Source organism: Elgaria multicarinata, chromosome 7 (genome assembly GCF_023053635.1).
Source record: "Elgaria multicarinata webbii isolate HBS135686 ecotype San Diego chromosome 7, rElgMul1.1.pri, whole genome shotgun sequence".
NCBI classification, from domain to species: Eukaryota; Metazoa; Chordata; class Lepidosauria; order Squamata; family Anguidae; genus Elgaria; species Elgaria multicarinata.
The window spans coordinates 29318091-29332428 of NC_086177.1; the positions used below are offsets into that span (position 1 = coordinate 29318091).

General features: G+C 37.5%; 1 protein-coding gene across 1 annotated transcript in view; it reads left to right on the forward strand.

The window, feature by feature from the left end:
- GMDS (GDP-mannose 4,6-dehydratase) overlaps positions 1-14338 on the forward strand; it is a 352937-nt gene that overhangs the window by 49087 nt on the left and 289512 nt on the right. The window contains exon 4 of the mRNA XM_063130302.1: positions 1965-2074. Within this exon, the coding sequence (XP_062986372.1) occupies positions 1965-2074 (110 nt within the window). The remainder of the gene's footprint in view (positions 1-1964; positions 2075-14338) is intronic.

The following is a 14338-nucleotide window of genomic DNA, read 5'->3' on the forward strand; positions in this document are numbered from 1 at the left end:
AAATGGAAAATTGTGTAAATAACAACAGTATTTTAAATTAGAGCTTCGTGATAAACCACATTTTTTGTTTTACCTGAAAAGCCTACACCTCACATCATGCCTTGGTTGGAGCAGCCGTCTAAACTTCAAAAACAATCAGGACACACAACAGCCTTTCTACCAGCTAAAAAAGATGCAAACCTAAAAATATGTTTTCAAAATATACCCAGCATTGCCCAGATATCTGAATAACATATAGGAGGGAAAGTGGATCCATCATCTTAAAGTAGCAAGCCGGTGCTAGGCCTGTGAGGTAACTTTAAAACAAATTAAATTAGTTTCTTTTCTCTCTATCTCTCTCCTTCAACACCTGGCCAGGGCCATCTTAAAGCTGTCGTCATGATTTTCCTTGTCCCCACAGAAAACAAAAACGACATCTCCCAGCATAGCTTTTGCCCAGAGCTGCAACCTCCTTCCCTTCTGCTCCCAATGGGGCCTAGTAACTGAGGTAGCCAACCCAGGCACTCTCCCTTCAGGCCCAGGATGGCGAGCCACTTCCAGATGATGGCTGCCACAGCCTGATAAATCTTTCCTCCCACCCAAGGATATTGAAACAGAAGAGTAAATGGAGGAATGACTGACAGCTAAAGCTAGAATGGAATGGTGGTTTTAGTTAGTAGCAGTTGGAGAAAGTCAGTTAGTGGGGGGAAAGTTAGGACTGAGCGATAGCAATGCCAGTACTACACCTCTCAGCATGCCCTCAGATGCCCATGTCCTCTGAGAGGCACTTTCCTCCTCTCGTGGCTGATGCTGCTCCTTGACAGAGCATCGAAGAGTAGCATCGCAAAGGAGGAGAGGTAAGTGGCTGTCAGAGGACATGCACAACTCTGGTCAAGGCCTGCTGGGACTGCCTCAGCCCACATTTCTCACCCACGAAGTGCTCCATCAGGAGCTTGTGCTGAAGGGCCGGGACTGGGCCAGGCACTTGCCCCCCCCTTTGTCAAGCCTGTTTCTGGGCATGCAGAGTGCTTCCCTTTCCTCCTTCCCTACCTCCCTCTTAAGGGTGAACGCTACGTGTGTGTTTCCCTCAGTTTCTGAGAAAACTGACATCAGGACAGGGAGCCTTTGAGCATGTCCAGAGTTCGGCCTCTCAAAGACATGCTGTTGTATCTAGTTATGATTTTAAAAACACACATGGCAGATGGGAGGAGGCACCGCATATGGATGCAGCCCATTTATGTGGGTTGTTTCCTTTTATGTGGAATTGGGTTGACTGCTTGGGACTGAACTTAAGAATCATAATGGCCACCAAAGGCCAGTAAGTCTGGCCTCCCACCCAAGGCATGTTGGGAGTTCTGCTAAGGCATGCTGGGAATTGTAGGCGTAAAACTAGGTTTTTTGTTAAATTCTTTAAAAATACTTAAAACTCCAAAAATCATGGTTTTAGATTTTTTCTGATCCATGTACACGAAGACCTGTCTGGGTGAACAGCATTAAGGCACTACCAGATGTGGAAGTGGGTAAACATTTCAGGACATATGTCACACACACATACTTTCCACTTCATAGGTAGAGATAGCGTATGAAGTTTCTTAAATATGGTACAAACGTTACTGCAAGTTAGATGACAACATTTAAGTTCCAGTTGATTATGTGAGATGTCACCTGGTAACTTGCATGACCAAGAAAATCATGTTTGAACTAGATCTTAATCAGCCATGAATATTGCCATGCAGTATATTATTAGAAATAGAGAACTATACTGCTGTCATGATAACAAATTACAGTGTTTGGTTATCTTTGACTTTCTTAAAAAAATGTCAATGGATTATAAATGGAAACTTCAGATGAATATGGTATAATTTTTTTAAAAAAAAATCAATTAAAATTAGGATTATAGGGTATTGTGTATTAAACTCCATATTATACTGAAAACATGACTGTGAAATATTCGTAGTTCTAACTATGTTCTTTGTCATCTGAAGACATGAGGCTACATTACGGCGATCTCACAGATAGTACTTGCCTGGTGAAGATAATTAATCAAGTGAAGCCCACTGAAATTTACAATCTTGGAGCTCAGAGCCATGTCAAAGTAAGTAGCATTCATTAACTAGGAGTTTTACAACAGTGAAAAACACAAGTGGTTACCTGTGCTGGAGGGGGATTAGAAACTTCTGCATTTTGCTACTACTGCTTTTTGCCAGATATGACCTGCTTTTTATCACTAGAAATTAAACAAATTGATTGGATTCAAATATGTACCAGTGAAACTTCCTTTGTTTTTTCCCATCCTCTTCACACTGCAGCCACTTGGATGGCCCTCCAGAATGGCATGGGATGTTCCACTTCCTCATTGGAAGTGGAAAATTAGCAGTACTTGGAGGTTCTGCCTTGTGCAACCTGAAATGTCTTCTGTGCACTTAGATAGGTTTGACTCCAAGCCAGCATTATTTTTTATTTTAAAATGTTGGATTGGATCCATTGGAGCCCTAGGGTCATCATCCGGCACTTTCTCTCTTATATGGGAAGTTATATCTCTGATTTCCACTCATTGCACCCGCCCATGTTTCACTAAATGTTGTTCCAGAGGATCTGCCCATGCTTGGGAGCAGCTTTGTAAACTGTGCGGGGGTACAGAGCAGGAAAGAGCAAATAGGAAAATCCGTATCATAAGATATGGGTCATATGATCTTAGGTCATAAGATTTAAACTTATTTTTATTTGCTTTATTTATATTGGTTATTCTGTGCAAAACTGACCTAAATGAAATTGAGCACTGTGTATCCACTGGATGGGGATAAGCACATACTTTTATTGCTACTAAACGACTTTTGATTTTCAGCCGATTTATGTGTGTCTGTGTATTTCTCTCACTTTTAACTTTATAAATTGATAACTTACGATTTTCTGGAATGTGGGCACTACTGTCAAAAATTCTGATAAGTTTTTTGTGATTTAGCATTGTCATTTTTCATTTTTATATGCAGTTATTTTCATGGAGTATAACAGCATTAATAATAATGATGGTAATTTAATTTGTATGCCACTTTTCCACATAAATGCCCAACGTCACTTGAAATGAAACATAGTATAGCAAGCCAAATACGCAATTGTTCATTTCAATAACGCTACCATTATAAGTATTAGAAAGTATGGTGTGACTTAAAGCAGAATTGCTTCATACAAAGAAAGTGTGGTAACACAACATTTAGTATTGGAGGAAATAAACGCAAGCTAAAGGCAGTTTAGAAGAAGTTCAGATCGACTTAACTTTATCAGTGCTTTTATACACATTGTCGAAGAAGGGTATCTAACACTGTTTAACTACAAGCACCCCCTAAAGCTGGTTGTGTGAGTGTAAGTAACCAAAGGCATGAGATATAGTTACTTGCTTTCTTCAGGGAGAGAGCACATGTTGCTTGCTGCAGAGGCAAAGAAGGGAGGGAGTAGGAGAAAGGAATCAATCAAGTTACAGGACAGCAAGGGGGATGAACAAAACATGGGGCTGTTAATACAACCTGTACTCTATTGCACCTTATTGTCTGGAAGAATGCAGAGTTGTTCCTATTATCCAACAATCATTAGAAGTTAGTGTTAGTAATTGATGCTGTCTATTTACTTTCTAAATCTTTGCACTTGCATTCAAGTCTTTCACTTGCCTTATTTAAATTCCTTCCATTTATTTTCAGTCTGCTACTGTACTAATTTGGACAAAATATCTATGGTTTTCTGTCTGCCTGCACCTTATTTTCTTTACCTTCTCCCGTCCATAGATGTAAAATATTTCTATCTTCCTTCTTTTTACAATTTTGCAGCCTTTTTCTGTCTTTTTCTGATTTGTGCTTTTCTTTTATTTTTATTGATTGCATATCAAACTACACAGTCAGTCTTTTCCCCTCAGTCTTAGAAATTTGTATCTGAAAGAATAATTATAGAATGATCTTTTTTCTTTCTTCAAATTAATACAGCTGATCACTTTCCCACTAACAACTTCATTTGTCATTGACCTTGTTCAAATGTCAAGCTAAACCATAGTTTAGCCTGACAAGAACAAGCATAGGTGAGTCTTATGCTCACATACTGCCCCTCCCTGCTCTTTCTCCAACATGCAAACTACACAGCACATTTTCAAATAATGTGTGTAGAAGTGCAATATATATATTATCAAACAACAGCCTGCATAGTGAGTTCTTGATGTTGGGTAAGCAGAATGCTAACTTTCCTTGCATTCTGCCCACTCTTTCTTGTCTTCCATCCCTCACTCCCAAGCACAACTAATCAGATTAAAATAACTCATCTTAAATAGTCTGTTTTAGACTATTTAAAATATATTCCACCCCCTTACTTATTATTAAAGAAATACACCTGATTGGAACAGGTATGGAATTTCCAGAAATTTCTTTAATTCGTCATCAGTAGTGATTGGCACGTGTACGCAAGATGGTGGTTAGTGTGTCCTGGCCATATCCCTATAGTAGTATTAGGAAAAATCTTTGTGTTTGGCAGCTCATTGGGCTTGGTGAACTACACTTCAGTAACGTAAATGACTGTCAAGATATTTTGTCAGTTTATCTACTGTAGCATTCTTCTTGCTTTAGATGCTGGAGTTGTGCTCATTTCAGCTAGATTTTCTGGTGATCAAATCAATTTTGAATGTAGAATTAATTTTTTGGAAAATGGAGAATATTTTCAGTTGCGCAACAGTAAACCCAGATTAGGCAAGGGAAGTGGTTTCCACCATGCCAAGTTTGTCTTACTTGCTCAGCAAATTTTGGAGAAATAAAGGTGTCAACTGGAAATTATTGCTTACAGCACATGTACTTGTCTAGTGTCTATTTTAGCCTTGTGAAGATATTGCAGGGTATCAGTTAGGAACATTCCTATACTTTATGATTTGTGTAAATGCACTGTCAGTTGCTCATTGTGTTTGGGGAGTGGGGGTGGTATGTGGAGAGTCTAAGCTTGCCTAGTGTTCTGTTCACTTTAATGCAGTGATGTTTCTAGTGTGTGTGGGGATTTTGTTGGTCAGCATAGTTTCTCCTTCCATTTAATGTTATGAAACCCTGTGACAAAGTAAGGAAAAAAAGTAATAGGAAGTTAGTCTGGTTTCCTGTAGGAAACCAACAAAGATTAAATTGATTCTTAAAATGAGCCTGTTGAAGTCCAGGAAGCATGGACAACTTTCTTCTGAATCATAAATAAAGCTGATTGTGACTTTTAAAATAGATAATTGAGGAGCACATGTTAAGAAAAGTAAGAGAAGGCCAGAGGATATAATAACCAGCGTAGGAATATGCTTCATTTAACAGTCTTCTTTTTAATTTAGCCTTGTCAATAATTAGTCAGGAGATAGCCCGTTACCACCTGCTACATTATTATACTTTCATCCCTGCCTTCTCTAGCTACTCATTGTACACGCAAGCAGCTATCATAGTGTTACTCTGTTTTCCATATGGTAATGCTAAATATGGCTTATCTTGCACTTCTCATCTTTGCTACAATGCCTAATGAATCCATGTATCTGTAATTATTAGTTATTTATGGGATGTTGCAGCCAAATACCAATTGTTACCTAATGTGTTTCATGAGCATGTTTCAATAAAATAAAATAAATTGTGTTTTAAAATACACTCCTCTTCGTATGGCCAGTAAAATATTTTCTGCAATTGTCTATAACACAAGTGAGTTTAACAGAGCATGTACTGGCTCAGTTCAGATAACAGATTTCTAAGCAGTGGTTTTAGAACTCCACAGTGGAGTATTTACACCACTGTTGAGAAATGTGTTGTCTGGAGGGAAAATTCCACTCCACGCTGAATATAATCGCTGTGCAGAGGAGAGTTCCTGCACAACCATTGTATTGTTTGGGGGGCTCTGTGGAGTTTCCCATTGTGTTGAGTGGACTTTCCCCACTGGCTACAGAGTTCTCTGGCAAGCGTCGCCAGGATTGTTTTTCTGCAGCAATGGCTGATGGGATACAATCAGGAGGACTGGGGAGGAGAGAGGGCAGAGGACCTGTCAATCAAATGTTGTGTTGCCTTTTACTCAACTCCACAGTAACCCACAGTCACACAACGGTGGAGTTAGAATATGTTGTATGGTGAGTACCCCGTACAAACTCAATTGTTGAGTGGAGTTTTCCCACTGGGTAGAAAAACGTGTTGTCTGAACTGAGCCACTGTTCCTTTATACATGCATGTAAACCTCTGCACACTCTAGATATATTCCTGCCACAAGCCAAGCATTGTTTAAATAAATGAGTAAATATTTTATTTGTTTTTATTGCTTGCATCATACTTTTAAAAATAGAAAAATTTCCAAAACAGCTTGTAGAACAAAGCAACCAAAACAATAATAAAATAAATACATTTTACTAACAAACAGCTAACCGTTCATTGATGACTATAAATACTTGATTTTTTTCTCCATTTAAACTTTGCTGCTATATCAAAAAAATAATGTTGTTAATAGCATTAGTTTGGTGGGAATATCCCCTGTCCATTCAGGGGAAGCTCTTGATGGTGTAATTGGGGTAGTAATTATTGCTGAACTCCCTTTGTTGTCAATCGGTCTATTCTAAGTGTGACCTAGTCTGGATCCAACCCAATTTATACTTTGAGAATAGTGGCTGTGATGAGTGATGTCACTAGGAATAGGCAATATATTATAGGCTATGATAAGTGACTGCTACTATGAATATTATGCTACAGTATAGGATATTACAAAGATGTAAACATGTACTTTCTGTTGATATTATTATGGGATTTCTATAAAATATGAGACAGTCGTGGTAATTTCTTTTCCTAATCAATTGCAAGTTTTCTACAAAGAATTATGTTCAGTGAAGCATTGTCTCAATTCAGTCATAACAAACCATGGTTTGTCATTTCAAGAATGAGTAGTGGTCAGTTCACCCCCCCTCCCCTTTGTGTGTGAGGGGAAGAATTTAGAAGCTTGCACTTCTAGTATGTTGTATACTATAGTCTGCCAGTGAATCTGAATGGGGCAGTTAATATGGCCTCTAAAGTCAGAATCTAAGTATGGTTTGGGATCCTAGTTTAATATAAGAACATAAGAAAAACTAAGCTGGATCAGACTAAAGTCCCATCAAATCCAGCATTCTATTTGCACAATTTCCAACCAGACACCCATGGAAAACTCACAGGTTGGACATGAATGCAACAACACCCTCACACTCATGCTCCCAGCAACTCGCATAATGTGACATACTGCCCCTGATACTGGAGGTATTATATAGCCATCACGACAAGTAGATATTTATTTATTTATTTATTACATTTTTATACCGCCCAATAGCCGAAGCTCTCTGGGCGGTTCACAAAAATTAAAACCATAATAAAACAACCAACAGGTTAAAAGCACAAATACAAAATACAGTATAAAAAGCAAGATATTGACAGCTTTATTCTCCGTGAATTTGCCTGATTACCTTTTAAAGCTGTCCAAGAGTAGGTCTACACCATGCCTATATCCTGGGGTAGTCATTGGATCCTGGGGGCAACCCAGGACTACCAAGGACTTACCCAAGATATCAGGAAACGTGGAAAACCTGACTTTTCCACGGTTCCAGGTTCCAGCTGTGTGGCCGCTGCTCCTGGGTTGCCCTGTCTTCCCCATGGGTAGCAGGGACTGTAAAATGGGCACGGTGGCAGTCCATGCCTATCGTGGATGGGGGTGAGAAGCGGGGTGATGCCAGCCAAAGCCTCCAGCCATCCAATGCCTGCACCAACACTTGTTTCTGAGATGCTCTTGAAAGGCTCTGTGTCTCTCAGGGCTCAGCTACAGCCGTCTCTGAGTTGTGTGTTCAGTCTAACTTTGTCTCTAAGAGATATGCCAGCCAGCCAAAGCCACAAATCTATCTATTTTTCTCTGGCACGCACTTCAAATGTTCTGCATTGCATACCAGCAACGCAGACGGAGCCTAGCTCACAAAAGAACAAAGTGAAGTGGAAGAGAAGGGGTAGTGAAGCAAAGCAACAACATGCCAGGTTCCAACATCTGCAGCAACAGGGCATCTGCAAAGATGAGAGTGAACCGCCCAGAGAGCTTCGGCTATTGGGCGGTATAAAAATGTAATAAATAAATAAATATAAATAAATAAATGAGAGCCTCTCTCTCAACTGGCACCTTACTTTTGGTCGTCAGAGTTTTTCTCTAAGGATGATCCTTCATTGCCCATGATCTGGAACTCTGAGGGAAAAGGCCTCTGGCTCATTCTGTTTTGCCCTGTGGGCTGCTTTGACTGACCTCTCCTTTCCCTCATTTTGATCTCTGGACGCCTTGCCTCTGCTGAGCTCTGGGTGCCTGACTGCCCACAAAATCTGCAACAGAAAAGGTGCCCTACTTGCCCAGCACTTCTTAGCTAAAAACTGGAGATCCCCTTGATGCCAAGGGCTGAAACTGATCAGAGTGCAAGACCCCAAAGAGGAGATTTGATAACCTGAGCTTGAAGGATCTTGCTCCAGTGGTTTTTTAAAAAATATTTTAAACCTTGAAAATCTCATTAAAATCAATGAATGAACGGATGTGCTTCAAACTTGGCATGGCTAAAGACCTTCTTAAGCGCTATCATGGTGCCAAGTTTCATCTCTTTACCTTTAAAAATGAAAGGTTTTTTTTAATTTAAACCTCAAACTTTTTTAAAAAAACCCTAAAAATCAATGGATGAATGAATCTGTTTCAATTTTGGCATGGTTAAAGCCCTCTCTAAGAACTATCATGGTGCTGTTTTATCTCTTTATCTTTAAAAATGACGGAGCTGTAAGCATTTTTGTTAATTCCCATTAATGTAGAACTGCCCTTTGGCTGGGGAGTATGCGAAAAATCCATATTTTTCTTCAAATTTCATAATTCTCCCCCTTCCTGAATTTGTTACCAAAAATCATGACAAATCCGGGGTTTTCCTGTCATATGGTCACCCTACAATGGGTAGCACTCGGTTTTCGTCATATCTGAATAAGTAACCCCCCTCTTACAATTTTGGCTGCTAGAGAGACGTGGCCTATAATATCACATCAATTATAGTTTGATTCATTCTCTCATGCAAAATTGACTATATGGGGAAGCCCAGATTTAATATTTGGAAGGAAAGCATTTCTGTGGAGGACATGGATGGACAAGATGATTTTTACTTTGGATCATTAATAGGCTCAGAGAATGAGTTTTATCCTTTTCAGACCTGCGTGTTAAATATAATTTACCTGCTATGGCTTTATGTTGTAAACCGCCCAGAGAGCTTCGGCTGTGGGGCGGTATATAAATGTAATAAAATAAATAAATAAATAAATAACGGCAATAATTGCAATTGTAACACCTGCTGGAATCTAGGTTTGCTTGAATCTAGATCCAGCTGCTTTTACAGCTTTGGAGCTTCCAGCACTGTTAGAAACACTTAGGCCATAGCTAGACGTAAGGTTTATCCCTGGATTGTCCAGGGGTCAAACCTGTTCATCTAGGTGACACACAGGGGATTCAGTGCTCAGGCAGGGGCGAACCCTGGATGATCCCAGGATAAACCTTAGGTCTAGCTGTGGCCTTAGAACAGCTGAACTGACACGTCAGTCCATGACCCATATATGTAAGTATTAAGTTGCAGTAAATGAATATGATACCCCTAGTTTAAGACTGGGTTGAAATAGAGAATTGGAGTGCCCTATCTTGCCTAACCAATGGACAGTTGCCCTAGCATCTGTATCTGAAGCTCCTATGGATCTTTGTCTAACTTGCACAATTGTTGGAGATGTAGTACATCTAATGCTTCTTTAACTCATATGTTTTGGCAATTCCCATAGTTGCCCCTTTTTGAGAGGAGGTTATAATAAGGATGAACTTTGTACTGAAATAATCTATAATATGGAACAATGTGCATGTCCTTCTAAATTACCTACCAGCTTCTTGGAAGTTAACACATGGTCAATGCAGATGGATCTTCAGAGCCCTTATGCCAGCTAAAAGACTGATACTATCATATTGGAAGGACAAATCCATACCTCTCATAAGGCAATGGATCGAAGACCTAATAACATTATCAACTTTTGAATAGGTGTTATATAGACGCAACATGCAAGTGGATAAATATACGGATATCTGATCTGCTTTTCTTGAAACCTTTGTATAACTCTCTCCCCCCTCTTTTTTTTTTTTAATGAACGGTACACATGATGGGAAATGACGATAATCCCATACATGTAATGTATTTCCCCCGACCACCACCACAATGTATTTTCTGTTCTGTTTTGTTGATATTCACAAGAAAAAAGGAAGAAAAGGTTTAGAGTCTAATTAAGATTTGATACAGGAATATTATCACACGTGTAGTCTGCAAATCAGGCTACAATATTACAGATTTGGATCACATGTCACATATGCAGCTTACTATATTGTTAATGTCCACACTGTTGCCTTTAGAAAGTGGCATTGATTAACTGCAGAGCTGATATTTAAATTGCTTCCATCTCAGTAATATAGGAGTAACTTCTAGGACAAATCCAGCAAAATTTAAGTCAATTACTGTTCTTATGTCCATATTGAGCATTTTGTTCGGTAGAACTCAAATGCGACAGAGGTCTCAGGGGAGATCAAACATCCCTGTTAACAGCAAAAATGTGTTGTTTTAAAAATCAACTTTGTGTGGGTTTTGTTACATGCAGATCTTTTATACTATGTAAATATTCTCTGTGTTAGAGAACAGTCTATGAAAATCTGGTGATACCTGTCCAAACAGATTGTTTTATTAGATCTAAAAGGAGCTGTAACCTTAATAGAAGCTAATAATATTTGGAATTTCTCTTAAAATTAGTGGACCACACAAAAGTGTATTTGTTTACTTTGTGTAAAATCTGAGCACTTGTTATATAAGTAAGTATTGTCTCGCCTGAACAAAACCTATAAATAATACATTATTTTAGTAGGGCAATATAATTTTCTTCTATTGAAATAGTTAATTATATCATTTTCCCATTTTAAATAAACACTTACATATGGGTAAAATACTGAGGAGAAATTAATACTGGGGTTATATTCCTTTACATGGAGACCAGTTTCATCTTAAATGGGTGTTTGAATCTACAAAACACTCTTATCTAGAAAATAAATTTTGTTTTTTAATAGGCAAAATATATAGCCAACATTATTGTTTATTTAGTTTGTTAACATCACTGGTTATTTAGTGATGTGTTTGTAATTGATATCAATGAATCTCAATGTCTTTGGTTGGATCATGCTCAAGGATTGTAAAAGCACTTTGCATATTAAAATACTGTAGGATATAACTTTGAAAAACTTTATAAGTTTTTGTTGCAATGTTTGTAAGACTCATTTTAATCTTGAACAAATTGGAAAACTTGCTCAAATAATTCTCATATAACCAAGATATTTTTTAAATGAAAAGTGCTTGATTTTATTGAGTTCATTTATTTATTTATTTTAAAAATTATATCCTTCCTTTCCAAAAAGTTTGAAGTGGCTTAAACAGAAAAAGAAATACAATAGATAATATATAGACATACAATTAAAATACAACAAAACACTCCAACATCATTACTTAAAATTCATTACTTCAGTTCAGCTGGATTGTGCCACTTAACTCATATACCATCCCAAGCAGTCCTCTGAGGTGGGTCATTAATGTTCTAATTTTAAATATGAAGGATTGAATAGCTGCTCTGGACAACGTAGGAGATGCTGCTGGGAGTTCCCAGGGGAAGGGGCAGTCAGTGAAAATTGCCTTGTCCCACTTCCAGCAATGGGAGCTTCCGCTAAGCCTTGGGTCCTTTCTATGAAAAGTCTAGATCCAAACCACAGTGTGGAGGATCTAAGGCTGCAATTCTATACACATGTACTTGGGAGTGAGTTCACTCAGACTCAGTAAACTTACTTTTCAGTAAATTTGCATAGGACTGTGCTGTAAAACTCCAAGACTTTTGAAACTGTTGTAGTTCAGTCCTAAGATTTTCTGTGCCACTGCACAAATGTTTAGGATGCAGCATTGACAAATGCTAGCAAATAATGGTATGGTGGTGATGTTGCAAAAACATTTCTCTGTGTCACATACATTTTGGTGTCCATGTTTAGACACTGGGTGCCAGTGAAAGACTTTTTACATTTTTTTGTTTTGTTTTGGCTCAATAGAAAACTACATTTTTTTAAGTGTAGTGAAACCGTTGTTTTCTTTTTGTCAAATAGATGGCAGCAGAGCGTTAGACAATAGACCCTTCAATTCCTCTAACTAATGAAAGAAGCATGGCAGACAGTAGACTTTTATCAACTGCATCTTGTAGAAGTTGTAGTTGTACATTAAATAAGAAAGAATGCTACTATTGTTAATGCACAAGAAAAGAAGACAGAGAAGATTTTGCAATGCTATACATTCGTGAATAGTTCCAGGTGGGAAAATCTAATCTTTTAAGGTATGACATCCACTCATGAAATTTGACTGAAGTCAGTAAGATAATATACACATCAAAATAAATAGAGAAATAGAAAGTGTTCACAAGTTTCAACTGAATTAACTACTGCCTTCGGGTGTTGTGGGAATAAGCCTGCATGCATCTTTAAAGATAAGCTAGTCAGAGAAAGGAAATGTCAGTACTCAGATTGGACTGGCATTATTTAAGAATGGTGCTCAGGAATAAGGGTTATGAATTTGTTTTTTAGGCAGTTTTTCTCACCCATGCTATGGTGGTGGAGATTAATTTGCAATTAAAATGGAAAATGTACTTGTGTTCCTTTCAGTATAAGTTAACAAAACTAGACATGTACACTAGAAAAAGTTTCACTAAATAAAACCATTATTTTTAAGAGGTATAATTACATTTTATGCAAGGGTTGTGTGTGTGTAATCTTTAGAATAGATGCTTCAAGAACATTATCTTTTCCGTCCTTCAAAAACATTTTTAGGGGCTGAAGCATCTGTGCCACAATTAGGCCATAGCAAAAGAAACTGTGTTTCAAATTAGTGTATAATTATAAATATTAAGAACTCAAGTATACATTTTATTTTCATTTAATTTAAATCTGCCAAGTGTTCATCAGTGCATTTTATAAATATGAGCATTTTAAACATTGTAGTAAATATACAATTCAGGCTAAATGAATGAAATGGGATTTACTTTCCTGCATGCACACAGAATTTGATTTTGTTCACATAGCTGAACTGTGCTATCTGTGCTTCACCCAGCCAAAGTTATATTGTGGACAGCTATATTAAGAAACTCACATTCAGTGTACATGCAGGAAAGTAAATCCCATGTAATTCATTTAGCCTGAGTTATATACTTGCTACATTGTTTAAAATGTTATATTTAAAACTGTATGCCATTTAAAGCAGGGCAGGATGTACACTACTACTTTATAACGGTTTATAACGGTTTTGACAACTGTTCAGGCCCAGGACACATTATATATACCAATGTCAAAACATTTTCAAAGTGTTATATCCTGCTTGGTGTAGATCTGGCCCTGGTATTATAATGATAATACCACCTGCAAATAATATACCTTTGTTTTATATCATTTACTTGCTTGCACCATTATATACATTGTGCAGTTTAGCTGGGTTTGAGAAGCTCATTTTAGGTTGTTTTAAGTTTTCAAATTCATGCTTATCCATTTGGCAGCTTTTTTGTTAAAGAAAGGTAGGATAGATTTTTGAAATCTTTCTTCGATGTAAAATACATAAAATCTTGTCAGTTTAATGTGGTATATAATAGTTCCTTTATAAGAACATGGGATTTTACATTCTTATTGTAGCAGAGCCAAAATGAATTTAGGGGGAAATAAAGGTATCATAATGGTGTTGCAAAAAGCTGTTGAACTTAGTGTTCTCTGTCATGCTTACAAAGATGGCGAACAAATTAAATGGATAATAAGTGTGAGGCCACAGTCCAGAGAACTGCTAATGTAGCTCAATTACACTGGAAGATGAGCACTGAGAATCTTGTGGGGGTTCTTGAGGTGCACTTGTTTTCAGTGACTTCCATCATTCAAATATCCTCATAGGATATGTCAAAGAGGTTATTATTTTATAGTAGTGTGTAATCAAGGAGTACAGACTATTGGACACTTGTGGTATCATATTAAAAGTACAAAAGAAATGTTTATTACAGTAATATTTTAAAAAGTTACCTATTTCCATGGACAGCTAAAGGACATATTTTCAAATTGAAACTTGAAATCCTAAGTTATGTGTTTAAAGACAGTCCTAGGCTAAACATGTACATTTATCTTATGGTATCTTTCGAGTCAGATACCACATATATTAAGATTTACTTTGTATGTTAAGACATGAAACACGTATCAACGCATTTTATATATGTTACATGTCTTAATCTATATA